At 43.8% G+C, this 18,295-nt stretch overlaps 1 protein-coding gene across 1 annotated transcript; it reads right to left on the bottom strand.

Annotated features, from left to right (window-relative positions):
* Window positions 1-13,905: 13,905 nt before the first annotated feature.
* On the bottom strand, window positions 13,906-16,131 carry LOC147879870 (putative pentatricopeptide repeat-containing protein At3g01580). Its single transcript, XM_087371621.1, has one exon. It carries the CDS (start codon window positions 16,129-16,131, stop codon window positions 13,906-13,908), a length of 2,226 nt encoding a protein of 741 aa, XP_087227747.1.
* Window positions 16,132-18,295: the final 2,164 nt, after the last annotated feature.

Below are 18,295 nucleotides of genomic sequence, written 5' to 3' on the forward strand. Positions count from 1 at the left end.
TTTCAAAAAACCAAAAAATGGTTATACTAGAGTGCCAACTGGCCACACCCCCAACCCCATCTACCCTTGAGCACACCATTCCACCCCTTTTTTTTCCTTTAATCCAGCAAAATTTTGGTTGCTAATAAATTTTATTGGGCCATGCTTGGTTAGTTTGGAGCACATGGTTCAAGGTTCCATGGTTAGTGGTTTGAGTTAGTATGCAACAAGAAAAGAAAGGGGCACACTAACACACCCATGGGTTGGACGAGGGTCCCATATGGCCGATGGGTGCACCAGTCTACCCCTTTTTTTTCTTGTTTTGTAGACTAACCCCTAGTCACAAGTACAAGGTCAAATGGATCAAAACATATTAATCCTATTCTCTATGCACAAAAAATATTGACAATTTATAGAATTTTGAAACTTATGGAATGGGAAGGGAACACATGTACTGGATATTAAGTTTCAAATTTATAGAATGGGAAAGGAACACAACTATATATTCAAGAAGATTGCAAAGAATGTAGCAGATAAAAAGTGCTTTATTCATATTTATGAAGGTAAATACAAGTATGTCATTGTAAATATGTGTAACACACATGTACTTTAATGTAGATTGTAGTATGCAAGTGTATCTATACAATTACTCAAGTCGCTTCAATCCGATTCTTCTCTTTTCTCCTTCTAGTTTGAATTAAAGCCTCTCTTTGAGTTGGTAAAATCATTGGGCTTGGAAAGGTTTATGCGATTTGTGGAGCAACCAAACTTCAATTGCTGCATAGTAGCAACCCCTACAAGTGCCAAGATTCTTCTTGATAGCTTTTGCCCAAAAGCTCCAAGGGCTACATCTCAATGCACCAAAATTATTTTTTACACATGAGACAATGGTGCAAAGGATAACAACTTAGATAGAGCCTTGCACTTTATTAGTTCATCTTTTCCATGGGGTGGAAACTTGGCATGCATGCAAGCAATTGTGTGCCTTTGAAAAGGTCCCATGTAGTGGGCAAGGGAGGCGTCCTTTTCAAAATGTCGGCTTGTGCCTCCTTTCCGCATTCCAAAGTTGTCAACCTCAATTGTGGCCTAGGAAATCCAAAAAAAACATGTCCATTAGAATATTTATAACTATGAAGTATAATTAAAGGAAAAAAACATACATCACTTTTTACGTACCAGCACTTGTGCATCTGCTTCCTTGAGAACTTTCCTATGAAGGTCAATGGAGCTCTTGGTATGATCAATTCTGCTCTTCCCAGATGAGTCCCTTGAGCTCTTTTTAAAGCTCGCCTCCTCTCCACCACTGTAGCTTGGTCTTGTTGAAATTCTTCCTCCATGACAAAGCTGTTCCACATGCATCATCTCTTCCCAAGTTTCAAAGATTGCACCCCCTAAGGATTGTATCCTTGTCAAATCTATGTTGCACGGTTGTTCTTCATCTACAACATTTAGGTCTATGTGGGATTCCCAACAATAGAGCACATACAATGCCTCATCTTCACGAACCCCTGTTAAAATTTGTATATCATTGTTTACAAGACCACGTCATCTTTTTTCTATGAGCTAAGATTGATTTGAAGCAATGGACAAACACCAAAGAGGTAATGACTGTTAGAATCCAAGAGCATGTGCCTAGCGTGCCCCCCGCCAAGACCGCTAGCACCTCACGGAAGTGCACAACCTTCATGGCCACTACGGAGGCTCTGGCATGTGTGTATGGCAGGTCCCCACCCCTGCCATAAGGCACCCTTGCCTAGCCAGCCCTCCAACCTCCACAAAAGGCAAGCTTGGGGGAATTGAAGATAGGAGGGGCAACTTGGACTATTTATGTCCCTTCATCTTCCACACACCTTTGTATGTGGGATAATTCAACCCTTTCTCCTTCTTCTTATCCCCTTTGTCCATGAGAGATTTGCACCTCCAACACCCCCCTCCAATCGATCATGGAGAGAGGTGGCCGGGGATCAGACCCGGGCTCTGATACCATGTAAGAAAATAGTACGCAGCGGAAGATAACAACAAAACGCAAGTACACGATGGAAAGCTGGAGAGAATACAAAAATTCTGATATACCAAACTGCTGATACAACTGATGGTTGGCTGTCCACCCGTGCGCTCTACAGATAGAGCTTCGATGGTGATCTAGATAGATGCTGGACGGAGGACTATGAGCGTGAAGAACTGGTGATCTGATGATAGGGGGTGGCCACTTATATAGTGTAAGTGGTTGACGGTCGGCCCTGTAATAGGCAGTCGGCCTAATAGACAGTCGGCCTGGAAGACCAACCGACCCTTCAGAAAACATGCCGTCGGGCAGATGAAGGATCGCCACCGACCCCCAGACCCCCACCGGGGGCCTGCGCCCCCCGGACCCCCTGCTATCGGGGGGGCTATCGCCCCCCCGAACCCCCCCTTTGTGCAGACGGGTATCTACTCTTGGCTCCTAAGCCGTCTCATAACCATCTGGTCTACTCTAAGACCCCTTCCAGTGTCTAAACTGGGGATCCCTCCCAATATCTGATACCCATCATGGCTTCTCCTCATATGGGGGCCTTACAACATTGGGTACACAGAATATTGGTGGGTTACATGAGAGGTGGACATTTGAGCTAACTCTAACACCCCCCCTCAATGTTCACCCGAAGATGAACTATGTGATCGGACCAATGCCGAGTCGATGTAGATGCCGCAACAATAAATCACTCCCAAGAGCCTTCGTGAAGATGTCTGCGCAATTATCCTCTGTGGGACAATACTCCAGCTCTATGACTCCATCCTCGATGAGCTCTCGTACGTAGTGATACTGGATCTCTATGTGCTTTGTACGAGCATGGAACACAGGATTCTTTGCAATGGCCATGCAACTCTGATTGTCGCATTTCAGAACCGTCGCATCTTCGATTGGAACTCCTATGTCTTGCAGGATCCTCCTTAGCCAAACTGCTTCACAAGCAGCAATGCATGCTGCCTTGTACTCAGCTTCCGTCGAAGATAGTGCCACTGTTGGTTGCTTCTTGCTAATCCAAGAGAACACTCCTGAACCAAGTGAGAAACAATATCCAGAAACTGACTTTCTAGAATCACAATCTCCCGCCCAATCTGAGTCACAGTAACCCGCCAAGGTCTTCCCTGCTCTGTAGGTAATGCCATACTCCAGTGTACCTTTCACGTACTTTAGCACACGCATCCCTGCTTTCCAATGGTTCTCTCGAGGTTGATTTGAGAACCTACTAAGTACACCAACTGCAAAGCTGATATCAGGTCTAGTGTTGCACAGAAAAATGAGACTCCCCACAAGTTTCCTATACTCCTTGATGTCGACAAGTGGTGATGCATCCTCCACTGAGAGCTTACCATTCACCTCCATGGGAGAGACCACGTCCTTACACTCGGTCATATCGAATGCCTTCAAGATCTCACGAGCATATCTCTGCTGAGAGATGAAAATCCTGTCAGGTTTTTGCCAAACCTCAATGCCGAGGCAAAAGTGCATGAGCCCCAAATCTGTCATCTCAAACTCGGAACTCAACGACTCCCTCAACTTTTGCAGCATCTTCTCATGATCTCCTGTGATGATCAAGTCATCCACGTAAAGGACTATTACCACATACTTGCCATCCTGCTTACAAACATACAGGTTAGCATCAGAAGCACTTTTTGAGAAACCAATAGATATGAGAAAGCTATCAATCCGTTGGTACCATGCCCTTGGGGCCTGTTTCAGCCCGTACAATGCCTTCTTTAGTTTGCAAACCTTGTTCTCTGAATTGGGCACCTCAAATCCTGGTGGCTGGAACACATATACCTCCTCCTTGAGATGTCCATTCAAGAACGCAGATTTCACGTCCATTTGAAACACCGGCCACTGCTTATGAGCAGCCAAGGCAAGTACCACCCGAATAGTTGTCATCCTTGCTGTAGGAGCAAATGAATCCTCAAAATCAAAACCTTCAACTTGAGAGTATCCTTGTGCAACAAGCCTAGCCTTGTACTTTTCCAAAGATCCATCAGATTTGTACTTGGCCTTCCATACCCATTTGGTACCAATGATCTTCCTTTTTTCTGGACGATCAACCAAGTCCCAAGTCTGATTCTTCATGATGCTGTCATACTCCTCTTGCATGCCCCCCGCCAAGACCGCTAGCACCTCACGGAAGTGCACAACCTTCATGGCCACTACGGAGGCTCTGGCATGTGTGTATGGCAGGTCCCCACCCCTGCCATAAGGCACCCTTGCCTAGCCAGCCCTCCAACCTCCACAAAAGGCAAGCTTGGGGGAATTGAAGATAGGAGGGGCAACTTGGACTATTTATGTCCCTTCATCTTCCACACACCTTTGTATGTGGGATAATTCAACCCTTTCTCCTTCTTCTTATCCCCTTTGTCCATGAGAGATTTGCACCTCCAACACCCCCCTCCAATCGATCATGGAGAGAGGTGGCCGGGGATCAGACCCGGGCTCTGATACCAGGTTAGAATCCAAGAGCATGTGCCTAGCGTGCCCCCTGCCAAGACCGCTAGCACCTCACGGAAGTGCACAACCTTCATGGCCACTACGGAGGCTCTGGCATGTGTGTATGGCAGGTCCCCACCCCTGCCATAAGGCACCCTTGCCTAGCCAGCCCTCCAACCTCCACAAAAGGCAAGCTTGGGGGAATTGAAGATAGGAGGGGCAACTTGGACTATTTATGTCCCTTCATCTTCCACACACCTTTGTATGTGGGATAATTCAACCCTTTCTCCTTCTTCTTATCCCCTTTGTCCATGAGAGATTTGCACCTCCAACAATGACCCAACTCACACCAAGAGACTTAGAACCAAAAGTGGATTTCATGGAAGTGAATGGATCAGGAATAGGCCATTCTATCCTATCAAAGGCAGGAAGAGGTAGCAGGAAAATGCTTCCAAATGCTTGATCTCTTCAAGGCATCTAATTACATGCATTATTTAAAAAATCTAGTAAATTGATTAAGGAGATCAAACTATGCCCTGGGACCATCAACTACTTAATAGCTGAATGGAAAGCTTGAAATGTTCTTGTTAGACTCTCCAAAGGCTAATTTTTCATCTTTGTGAAAGGAAATATCTTTGTATAGATAGCAAGCAAGAGTGTGTGTTCTCTCTCTCTCTTCTCTCTCTCTCTCTCTTCTATTCTCTCTCTCTCTCTCTCTCTCTCTCTCTCTCTCTCTCTCTCTCTCTCTCTCTCTCTCTCTCTCTCTCTCTCTCTCTCTCTCTCTCTCTGCACATGCACGTGTGTGTATGTGTGTGTACCTCTCTCACACAAACAATCTAGTAAGCAAGACACTTTTTTTTTTGAAATTATCACACATATACACACACTCTTTTTTATTGCAAAATTATCACACATATATGCATGTGCGAGTGCATGTGCACACACATGCACACACACACACACACAAACGCAAAGAGTAATAAACACTTTCGTAAATTCTCTCTCTCTCTCTCTCTTTCTCACACACACACACACACACACATAGTTGGACGTCAAGTTAGGCCAATAGGTAGACCTACCAACATAAGTGCAAGAGCTCGAGGCACCCATGATGGCGACCAAGCGCCACTCCTCTCTGGGTTAACTTCTAAATGGCTTATTGAAGTTTTTCAAGGACAACACGGCCATGCTACAATAGTAACAAAGTTCCCTAAGTGCAGAAAAGGATAGCCTCCAAGAGCAGTTGGAGAGTAGAAAGAATGTGTATGATGAATTGCAACAGAACCATGGTGAGATTCAACACATTCACACAAAGTTACAGAGAGACCATGGGAATCTCCAATGTGAAGTGGAGAAGCTACACAATGCAACCTCCAAAGTGCGAGTGTCCCAAGTTGCAATGGCATTGAGGTGGCATGGCTACAAATAGCATGCAAGGAGTCACAAAAGTCCTAAGCGGACCAGCAAACCCTAGAGGGGTTGCAAAAAGAAGTGGACAACCTAGGAGCTAAAAACACATAGCTTCAGAAAGCCATGAAGAGGTAGAGGGTCTCTAAGCAAAAAACAAGCAGCTCCAAGGGAAGTTGGTGCATTTTACCCAACCCCAATCTTTGATCCGAGTTTTGAACCCACCAAATCAGCATCCGCCCAAGCTGACTAGGTGAAAGGAGTGAGTAACCACTAGCTTAGGGAAATCCAAGGCAATAGAGAATGACATAGCACGAGCCTTGCTGCTTGTAAGATCCCTCAAGACAAGGCACAGCCAACAGTCTCGAGTCAAAGTGGGGACACAAACTCCCACAACCATTTTTCTAGACACTGGTATCCAATTGCCTCTTTTTATCAAAGTGTTTGACATGGCTACGTAGACTTATCCAGAGCACATCTTTCAAGCAGAGCCAATTTTGAATAAACAGGATGTCATCCCTATGGCTGTCCTAGTACCTTATGCTCTATAGTAAGTACTCAGACATGACCACTTGCCTATCCAATATCGGCCCTAGTGACATATTAACCCCACAGCTCCTAATCCTCTTGCTCCACCATAGCCACTTCATAATGGGGTAATCGGGCTGGCCACCTCAGAGGTTTCAATATGTGACCACGCACGTTGCCATTACGAATTTTGACCTTTTTGTCCAGGACTGAGCAGCACGCCACATCTCATTGCTGCTCAGATCCGTGAGTTACCCCAACCCACTATGCCTCAGCTTTTGCACTACTACTACGCAAAGGTACTAAGCGAGAAAATTGCTTGCCAGCCATATTACTGAGGATACTTCTATGTGGAACAACATACAAGATTTGTGTAAGGAGCCTTGCACTAAGTGGCAGGAAGGAGTCACTCCAATTCGGCGGCATGTGACCCGTTTTGACAACACCCTTGGTATACCTAATCCCATCAAGGATCCCTTATCTGAGCTTTGGTCAGTGGATTGCTTGATGGACACTGATGACAAGCTACCAACTGACATCAGTAGCATGTACCTGTGGTGACCCTTGGATTAGTGCCAAAGTTTCAACCCCTTTGATCCTCCATCATCTCGACCATCTTCCACCCGAGTTCCTCCGAGTGACACCTCGGATCCTCTACTGCCAGCCTTTCCGATGCTAGACCCTCCTCTGCTACCCCACGATGAAGACGCAATGCCATGCGACATCCTTGGGGATTCCACCCTCAAACTTCGGTGTTTGAACAACACTTGGTTCTAGCAATCTATGAGTCATGAGGGCCCGATCATCAAAAAGCCAAGGAAAAATGTTGGCCCTCAGGTTAGGCCAATAGGTAGACTTACCAAAACAGGTGCAAGAGCCTGTGGTACCTATGATTGGTGACAAGGCGGTGCTCCTCTCTTGGTTAACTTCTAAATGGCAAGTGACATTGAACGGTGCAAGCTCATTAACTTCTAAATGGTGAGCACTAGCAATAGGAAGGGATAACCCCACATCTGAAGGAGGGGAAACCATGATTTAAGGGCGGTAAACCAATGGTGAGTAGTAATTTCACAAACCGTGTGCATTAGGTCTAGAAGTCAGTTCTACAATCGTTGTAAAAAAAGCATTGTAACAAAGAGCAGAGAGTAGAAGAGAGTGAGATTATGTAGTTCACGCTCTCCCTCACAAGGCTTACTCGGATAGGAGTTTTCTACTGAGTGAACAATTCAAGCCAAGATGGCTTGGTTCTAATAGGCTTTCCTTTAATACAAGTGTGGCTTTTACTTCTATTGTCTATTGGGCTTTCTTTTATCCATTAACTGTTAATAACTCGATTCACCCATCATCACACAATTTCCCCTTCAACAACAACCCTGACCTCCGAGTTATTTTGTTGGCATCTATGTTTGACGCAACCGAGCACACACGTACACAATTCACACACCGAGCACTTGTGAGTTAATTGTTAGGGAGTGAGAAAATCAGAGCGTCAACACACACACACACACATTTGAATAAACACTTACAATGTGAAGGAAAGTGAGCCTGATTGGAACGATCCAATTGCATATCACGAGCCATCTACACATGCTGGACCGTTGCCTTGATGCCCTTTTCAATGTTGAAGAACCCAATGATGCGAGCTTTCCAATGCTTTTGATTGTTGGCTCTGCCTTTAGTAGAAACCTTGTGTGGACCTATTGCAGATGGTTGCATTATAATCTAGGATATGATCTTGAACTCTTGATGAGTCTAAACACCATTAGCATCCTTAAGTTGTGGCAAACACAAGATTGAAGAGATACCTTTGGTTTGGGAGATGGAGAATGTTTCACCATGTCCAAATGGAGAGGATAGTAAGAGGAAAAAGAGGCCCTTTAAACCTGCACACTTTGGGAGAGGAGAAAGAGTAGGTTTCACCTTGGAAGAGGGCTTTGGGTGCATGGAAATGGTTTGGAAGAGTTTTATATGTTTTGGGCAAATTTTCCAAAAAGTCAATTTTTGAGAGGGAAAAAGTGACGCGGTTGACCAAGACAAGGAGTGGTTGACCAAGAGGGGGGGTGGGGTGGGGCACAAAAAGGCAGATGAGTTCGGGCACAAAAATAGAAGTGACGCATGGGGGGATGGGGGACAAGAGGGGGCCTAGTGGCGGGGCATGGGGACCAGGGAAGGTCTCTCCACCAATGAGAGGCCTTTGTGATTTCCTCCAAATATTAAATGTTGGAGCCTCCTCATTGGTTGATTGATTAGGTCCTTAAGCAAAGGGCCTTTTTAAACTCCCTAATGACTTAGAATCATGGATGACATTATGGTGTATCAATGCCGCAATATTCTCTCCCAGGTAAGTCACTCCTTGACCATACTATCACTAATGTTTTGACCTTGATCAAGAGGTAGTCTACAAGAGTCTCTATTGAAAATAAAGTACCATCCTTATGAGGGTGCTCCTTGTTAGGAATATCTCTTCGTATGCATGTAATGGCTTGTCTAAACGAGGCTCACTTGAATCATCTATTTCAAGCTCAAATCCATGCATCCTCATTGGATGAGAATCTAAAGCCATCATCACCCAAATGTAAGTAAGAAGTTCTATTAGAACTACCAAATGCACATTTTGTTTGTTAATGAGGACAGAGGTAGAGAAGACAAGAAGAAGAGGAGCACATTAGGTGCCTGAATCAATAGCTGAAGAATCCACATAACAAAAAACAAGTGTATATACTAGGGATGGTACACTACAACAACCTCCATGAGCATCTATGTAACCACATGTATGCGTCTTATGCTACACACATAAGTACCCCTAGTGCTTTAAAGACTGTTTTTTTTTTGGGTGACTTTGAGATTAGAGAAACTCAAGAAGTTATGTCCAAAGCCTTTGACCCAAGCCTTCTATAATTAAACTTGGGACTATAGATGACCTGGCAATGAAGGGAGAACATATGTATGCAAGTTATATCATAGATGATGATATGCTTAACGAAAAAAGGCAAGATTACCATACCTAATCGGTATGATCTTAGGCAAAATATCATTCATCATTTCCATGATAGCCTATGTGCAGGACATCAAAGCATCAAAAGGACATATGAGCTTGTAAAATGTAATTTCTTTTGGACAAAGATGAAAAGCATATTCATGAATATGTCACACAATGTTTCTTATGTCAAAGACGTAAGGTAGAACGGGTGAAGCGACCAAGCCTGTTTCATATAAATGGGAAAGAATTTCCATGGTTTTTATTGTTGATCTATTGCAAACACAAGGAGAATATGATTCCACCCTTGTGAACATGGAACGAGTTGTTGCCATTACTTGAGTTTGCCTAAAATTATAAAAAGCATTTGTCCACAAGTATGCATTGAATTATGGATTTTAGACCAATGAATCCGACTACAGTTGGGATTCCCGAAACAATGCTTAGAGCAACAGATTATGTAATCTAGATGCTAGAAATGCTAGCTGGCTAAAGCAAACATCCGCCAAGCCATAAATAGGCCCATAAATAGGCCTACAACTTTCAGAGAACTTAAGAAAGAGTGAGTTTTTCTCAAGGTTCCTTCACAGCGGGAGCAGATACAAGAGTTCCAGGGTTCTTCGATAAACGATAGATACAAAAGCTTGGGGTAAAAGAATAGTACTTTGATATTAGCCATCAAGCTGACGCAAATTCCTTTATTACAAGAGAATGTGTAATGTTATCACCTCGTTATTATGGGTTGTGGTCGATTCTAAAATAAGTATGCAAAGTAGCCTATAGATTTGCATTCCACCAAGGTTGCAAGGTGCGTTTACCGTTTCATGTTTTGTTGTTGAAAACATTTTTACACCCTACTAATTCATTGATTGATGATATTGTTTATGTTACAGGAGATAGGGAAGAATGTTGATCGTAACCTGGCACTTGCGAATCCATTTACCAGATACTATGACTATTCACACACTTTACCATTGAGGAAGTCTACGCCTAAAGGAATATTACATTCACTATTAGGGTTCAATATGACCTTGGATGGATTCGTGGACACTAAGTTCTTTGAGAGACCAAAGAAATGTAAGTAAATGGGTCAAGGCATGATCAGGTGGTGCAAATGGTGGTTTCCCGGACCAGATCCCTATTAGTGACTACTGTTATAGAGAATTTAGGGTAGCTACAACATAAGTTGACACAAATGATTCAGATGTAGGAATATCATACTAAATTGCTCAAACATGCATATTCATGTCTATGACTATTTGATAACTCACATATGAGTTGGCAAAAGAACCTTCTAGGGAAATTGAGGAGCAATCTAGTGAGGACCTAGTCTCAAGATGTTGTTTTTCATGTGTGATAAGAGATTTCTGTGTGGAGATGTGATTCATGTTGTGCTAGCTGGGAGGCAATTAAGTCTGAAATACCTATCAGTTTGAAACATTGCTGGTGACTTCTGCTACAGATTGCAATAGTAGGAGAGAAATATTATCTTTACATAAATCAAATATAACAAACAGGTCTATGTGCAATCAAGGGCCCTCTTCCAACCCCCTTTCTCCCATCCTATATTGTACATCCTGTCCCGCATCGTCATATGGGGGCTCATAAGTGGGAAGGTAACTCCTATTCCCCGGTTCATTACTATGAAAGATAATTTGCATCCACACAGCTTGCTCACCTGTTTGTGGAGAAGCTGTTTAGCTTGTATGGATTACCAGCTGAGGGAGATTTTGGAGAACCGTGCCCAAGAAATTGGACACTTAATTCAGTATGAGTTCAGTTGATCATCCTAAATCAGAGGGACAGACTCAATCAAACTCTCGAAGATATGCTAAGAGCTTATGTCGCCCGAAGCTAGGCATCCAGCCACACGAACCAATCCAATGTATGGAGCGGTAATTGGCTTCCACGACGTCAAGCTTGGCACTGTTGTTGATTGGTTGCAACGACAACAGGATATGTTGCAGCTTGCAATGCAGAGCATAAAGAATACTCGAGATAGAGCCCGTTTTCATGCTAATCACAAGCAATCACCTTAGAGTTCTCTTGGAGGGCCAATGGGTTTACTTGAAGATCACTAAGAATTCTCAAATAATGCGTTAAGTAGTCAAGTCTATAAAATATCTTCACCCTTTTGTGGTCCTTTCTTGATCCTTAAAAAGATCAATGGAGTAGCCTGCAAGCTGTGTTTACCTTATGGTGTTTAGGTACACCCCATCTTTCATGTCAGTAGTCTAAAACGAACTGGAATATCTTCTGGATTATAGAGACCGATAGCTGAAGAACAGGATTCTTTCAGAGCTGAAGGTTAAGTCGAAAGATTGCTAAGAAGAGGATAGTATTCGGATAAGTATTGATTCTCTTTATCGCCAATTCCCAGAGTTTCTCTAAACAAGGAAGAATGTTATGTCCATGTTTGGACAAAACATGGCTGACTGAGTCTGTTCACAGCTGCCTGCAGGGCAATCTATGTGTCCTGAAGTGTACAGCTGCTTGCTTGGCTGTCTGGGTGGCTTTGGCTTATGTCTGCCTGCTTTAGGGGTGATGTAGCAGCCCTGCGGGTCTGCCATTGCTGCTCGACACCCACACTGATGTGGCAGATGGCCATGCGCTGTGATATGCCCCGACAGTTCAGCCCCAAATGCGGGCCATGCTGGGCTCTTAGCTGGACAAGAATTACTAACTATACTAACTACTGGGCCCATGAAAGGGTTCACAAAATGGACCTGTCAACTAATAACATTTTGACTACTATACAGAAGAGTACATCAGACAGAAGCCTTGTGACACTCTTGTTAGAAATTACCCAACAGAGGGTACGCACAGCGGAAGACTGATAGTAATGCCCAGGAGCTCACACTGTGCGTGTGGGATGTGGAATCACAACTTTCTTAACTTATGTGAATAAAATAGATGTGCAGACTCATCAATAGACAATGAACCAGCCAGATAGAGAAACCACCAAAATAATATATTTCCGTCCAAAACTATGGACACAATACAAAAGAGATAGATCCAGAGTCCCACCAATGGTGTGGTCCTCTAATCTTACCACAAGGCACTTCTCCTATCTGCTGGCTATCTCTAGACTCGACCCCGTGTGCTCCTTGTCGAGCGTCTGTAGACTTCTTGATCTCTACACCTTGCTGCCCTGGATGTCAGCCTAGGTGTGCAGCCCTAACTCAGCTTGTCTGCAGCTCTTCAGCCTCCTATACACCTCTTGGATGTAGGCCCTATAGGTACTGATCTGCTGCTCCAGATGATGATGATCACAAACCCTTGCTGCCCTAGGAGACAGCCAAGGTCCAGCCTCTAGGGAACTCAGTCTGCAGCTCACCTTCCACTCTCCTTCACCCCCAGTGTGAGGCCCACTGGCTGCTCCTGTCTGCTCCTGCTCTGGCTGAATGTTGGATGTGAAATGAGGCTCAGGGCCTCTCCTTTTATAGGGCTCAAGGCCCCCTTGAACCAACCGACCAGCCAGCCCTAATTGGGCCGATTGGCTGGTCTGTAGCAGCCCTAACCAACCGACCAGTTGGTTGGCTGGTTGGCTGCCTATCCAGCCCTATTTAGGGACCTTTGCTGGCCCTTTGTTCCATGCAGGGCCCAGCCCCTTAGGACTGCTTACCCTGCCAGCCCTGCTTGCAGGCCATAGACCTGCCCATATACCTTGCCAAGGACCCCATCATGCAAGCGCCTCTTTGATGATGAAGTACCCTGCCCTGTGCTGCTTTCATACGGCCACTCCTTGCCTCTGTCTGGAGATAATCGCCACTGATCTGCTCCTGGACCTGCTTCTGCCAGTCGCCTTATCCATGGTGCTGATCCATACTCCCAGATGGCTCCAGGTACTTCTCTAGATGTGCTGCCCACATGACAGCCATGATGCTGTCCATGGGCCATGGACAGCCCTTTTCTCTCTTTTTCTGTGGGGTACTGCCCTAGGTCTCCCTCCCCCATGCTCTCCTCATATGGGGGCTTACAGATGGGGAGGTGACCATTCCAACAACTCTATGGACAGATCCACCTCAAGCTAGAAAGCCCTAAAAGTCGTATCTGGTAATTACTATTCCTATCCTTCTGCCTGCATTTTCTTGAAGCCATTATGATCATACAGATCGTGCCCTTGCAAGACTCTTATCTTCCTCTGATCCAACATTTTCTTGGCCTCAAACCACACATTCTGTACAGGTCAGAGAGTCTCCTTGTTCAAAGGCATGGACAAGCGAAGCAGAATATTTGGGAATGAAATTGTCATCAGGGAATGTTTGCTACAGTATTTCTGCTGCATGTGATCGCCCAGAAATGTTAAGTCATGATAATAAATGTTGTGGCATATCTGCAAACTCCACATCAGGTCCCCTGAACAAAAAAAGGAGTTCAACAATCCTTCCCTAGTCTTAACACAAGTCATTTTTTCTTGACTTCATCTAGTCATCTCAGCCCGAACTGACTCCTTACAGTAAGCATTGGACATGGCTTATCAGGCCATGTGGCAGGCGTTACCCGATTCAAGGTAGGCATCGCAAGTTGCACGTATCTTTTTTCCAACACTCTGAAAGTCTCACTCTCCCAGCAAGGCATATTTCTTAACTCCAGCATTCTTCATTAACCTTGCTAGTCTCTTCAATTTGGCATAGATCTCAACATTTTGTAGATGGGTCTGGGATCCCACGATGAATTCCTCAACCATCTTGTTAACCTCAATATAAGCTTTCCCTGGCTTTTTCCAGGCATTTGAAGATTTCCTAGACTCCTCTGTATTGTGGCAGTCCTCCCACCTTTGAGAATAACTATAAATGTTTGACATGAGCATATAGCCTGCAGACGTATTAGGATTCAGCCCAACAACCCAATCAAAGCTTTGCTTTCCTAGCGCTAGGTTACCATGTAAATTACACCCATTAAGTAGAGACATCCACCCAGTAACGTCAGGCACAATTGGCATGGTTTGAAGTAGCTCTTCTGCTTCAATCAAGCATCCTGCACGGCTAAGTAGGTCAGCAACGCAGCTAAAGTGCTCAACAGCTGGTGCTATATTTAGTGCTTCTTTCATCGATTTAAAGAAAAAGAGGCCTTCCGCCACCTGACCAGCATGACTGCAGGCAGAGAGAATACTAGCATAAATCCTACTATCAGGCTTCAAGCCTTGCTGCTGCATTTCTTCAAAACATTGCCTTGCGAGCATGCAGTTGCCATGCTCGGCAAACGCTGCAATCAATGTACCCCACGAAACCACATTTGGACTTGGCAATGTATGGAACACTTTGTTCGCATCCTCCAGGCTCCCACATCTTGCATACATGTCAACAAGGGAGGTCCCAACCACTACGTTTGATACAAGACCATTTCTGATTATACAATAATGTATCAGCCTGCCTTGCACTATGGCTCCTACACTGCCACATGCTTTCAAGATGTAGGAAAATATGAATTTGTCTGGCGTCAAACCATTCTGTTGCATTAACCCAAAAAGCTGAAGAGCAACAAAACCATGGCCATGCTGGGTATATCCTCCTATTATTGAACCCCATGATACAGCATCCTTGTCTGGTAAAGTATCAAATACTAAATGGGCTTCTGCCAGACTTCCACATTTGGCATATATGTCAATGAGAGAATTCCCAATGATTCTGTCTACATGTCCGCTTCTGACTATCCGGTGATGTACTAGCCTAACTTGTCCTAGGGACTTTATGCTGCCACATGCCTTCAGGATACACAAAAAAGTGACTTTGTTAGGCTTTAAGCCTTTCTGTTGCATTGTTTCAAATAGTTCAAAAGCAAGAAGAGCATAACCGTTTTGAGCATATCCAGCAATCATTGCACCCCATGAGACCACATCTCGAGCAACTATTTCATCAAATACTTTACGTGCTTCCTTCACACTCCCACATTTGGCATACATGTCAATAAGGGTATTCCCAATGATTACATCAGATCCAAATTCAGTACAGATAATATGATCATGTATAAGCCTGCCCTGCAATGCAGCTCCTACACAACCACACGCTTTCAAGATGCAAGAAAATGTGACTTTGGTTGGTCTTATTGCTCTCTCTTGCAGTTTCTCAAATAACTGTAGAGCAATAAGGCCATGGTGGCGCTGAGCATAACCTGCAATCATAGTGTTCCATGACACTACATCTGGATTTGGCAATCCATCAAAAATTCTGTGAGCCTCCTCCAGGCTCCCACATTTGGCATAAGTGTCAATGAGGGCATTTCCAACGACTGTATCCAAATCAACTCCACTGTTGATGATCTGATCGTGTATGAGCCTGCCCTGTCCTATGCTTCCTAAGCAGCCACATGCTTTTAAGATGGACACAAATACGATATTGGTTGGCTTAGTGCCTTCCTGTTGCATCATGTAATAAAGTTCGAGAGCTCTCTCAGATTGCCCAAGATTGATGTGTGCTGACAGGATTGCCTGCCATGTGCAGATACCTGGTTTCCTACAATTGGAAAATACTATGTTTGCTTCAAGCAAACTTCCACACGACGCGAAGACCCGGATAAGGTGATCGACTAAAACAGTTACCGAGGCAAGTCCACTGCTAATCATAAGCACGTGCGCTCCCCTGCCTGAGCTCAAGTCTTTCGTTCTATTGCAACTCTGCAAAAGGGAGTAAATAGTATCCCTTGAAATAGGGGTCCCATGTTGCAGAATATAGGATTCCCTGTTCCACGATTTGCTCAAGCTTTCAAGGGTATCGTAGTTCCCAGGCAGCTTGGCAATCCACACAATAGCTGGCAGCAGTACATCAGCTCGGCATCTTGAGAACATCCTTTCAGGTTAAGCCGAGTATCTCCATGGAGACAAGAACATGAGTCATTGAAGCCATGCTCGCGAGGGTGAGAAAGCTCTAAAATTTTTGGGGGACCCTCTAAAGAAATCTGATTAGACGTTCGGGCCCCCCCCTCCGTCCATCCACAGTGGGCACCACAGAGTGAAGGGAAATGGCCGTATTGGCAAAGGGATTCTTGATAATGGCAATGCAACTATGATTGGCACGCTAGGTGGAGTGGCCAATGAACATTTATCAATTTCCTTAACCACATGCGTGGTGAGAGCACCTACCAACGTAGGCCATGCTTATCGAAGATTTTAGCGTATTCGCTTGCTGCACTTGAGCATTTCTTAAAACTTGCTTAGCCTATAAAATGATGAGTAGTTCAATAATCATTTACATCACGTATACATTATTAGGTGTAAAAGACACCGCCCAAAATAATTTCATGAGCTTAGTTGTAATTGCTACTCTTTGCCTAGCAAAAATACCATATTGGATTTTGTATTTAATATGAATTGTGTTTTTGGTTGATACTTCCATGTGATCAATAACATTATAGTCTAATATTATGTTGACAAAAAAATGGTGTTGCCTCTTAGAAAAGTTCTTAAAGAACTTGCAAAAGTTTGATACACAATCTACAACATGTTTAACAATGGTTGAAAAGTGTGATTTGCAAAGGTTAAATGCACAGAGAAGATTTATGATGAGTAATTGATTATTCAAAGTTATGGAGGGTAGGTCAGTGAGGCATTCTTGCAAACATGGCATACGCCATCCATTCATAAACTTTTAGGATTTTGTGTTGGTTGTGATTACTAAAAAATGAATGTTATGTAGACGATTTTCTATGCCCTTACTCTTTGATGATAATTGATTTGTATTCTAAAATAGCTCTCCGACTATTGCCCTTTGTGATGGACTGTAGAAATTGGTTTCTTTTAGCCACTTATCCCACAAGTTTTGATAATGATTGATGAAATTCCTTTGCTACTTGCAACCAATTCCTAGAACTATCAATGCTCCAATCAAACGTAGGTGATTTCATACGAGTGTGATTTTTTGGTGAGCTTTTTGTCATGAGCTTTTTTTCAATTTTCATGAATATTGCGAGCTTTTCATTCACCTGAGAGAGAGAGAGGGGGGGGGTCATGGAGTGCGGTGGGTTGAAAGTTTGGGTTGTGATTGCAGTTAAGAGGAGAGAGGGGGGGGAGGGGAGATAAAGGAAAGGGGGAGGGACGGGCGCATGGGTAAAGTGGCATGGAGAAGGGAGGGGAGGGGAGTTGGAACATATATTCATTATCATAGTGGAGAACGTAGAGGGGGAAGTTATAAGGTATGCAAAGAGGATTGCAAGGAGGAGAAAGAGGATGAGGAATGTGAAAGTTATGTTCATCTACTAAATGTAAAGGGGAAGGGAGAGCATGTGGGAAATTTGTTTATTTTCAAAGTGTATAATTTGACAGATTTGACCTCATATTTGGATTCCTCGTCGAATTCCGGTCATTTTGAGTACCAACATGACCATATTCTGATAAAAATTGGAAAAATGGTGTTTTTGTCATTTTGCCCTGTTTGGGGCCTGTTTTGAGTCTGCGCTAGGTACCAACATGACCATATTTTGATAAAAATTGGAAAAATGGTGTTTTTGTCATTTTGCCCTGTTTGGGGCCTGTTTTGAGTCTAGCGCAGACTCAAAACAAGCCCCAAACAGCGCAGACTCAAAACAGGCCCCAAACACTTTTAAAATGTACATATCTCCCATAGTTCCTCCCTTCTACTTTGAATATGGACATATCTTCCATAATTTTTTGCCTCCTACTGCCACTCATATCCTCCCCCCCCTTGTGCATAGTATACACTCTTCCACCCCTCTCACATGCTATGAAAATGAGCATATCCTATATTCTCTCCCCCTCTTTCTAACCTCCCCATCTTTCTTATAACAAAAACATGTATGGATTTCTAAAAAAAGCTCGCAAAAACAAAGGAAATGGTAAAAAAGCTCACATTAAAAAGCTCGCCAAAAGATTTCCCCCATTTCATACAAGACAATGTTGTTATTCTAGTGACTACATAGAATATGCAAATTATGTGGTTGATATTATACATATGGATCATGTGATTGATATTGTGTGTTAGTTATGATTCTTGACC

The sequence above is a fragment of the Dipteris shenzhenensis genome, chromosome 33 (genome assembly GCF_047967505.1).
Source record: "Dipteris shenzhenensis isolate YYH24624 ecotype China chromosome 33, Dip_SZ_1.0, whole genome shotgun sequence".
Taxonomy (NCBI): domain Eukaryota; kingdom Viridiplantae; phylum Streptophyta; class Polypodiopsida; order Gleicheniales; family Dipteridaceae; genus Dipteris; species Dipteris shenzhenensis.

Bases quoted from the DNA above. Each gene is read 5' to 3' on its own strand.
- LOC147879870 (XM_087371621.1), bottom strand. From the start codon at position 16,131: ATGTTCTCAAGATGCCGAGCTGATGTACTGCTGCCAGCTATTGTGTGG.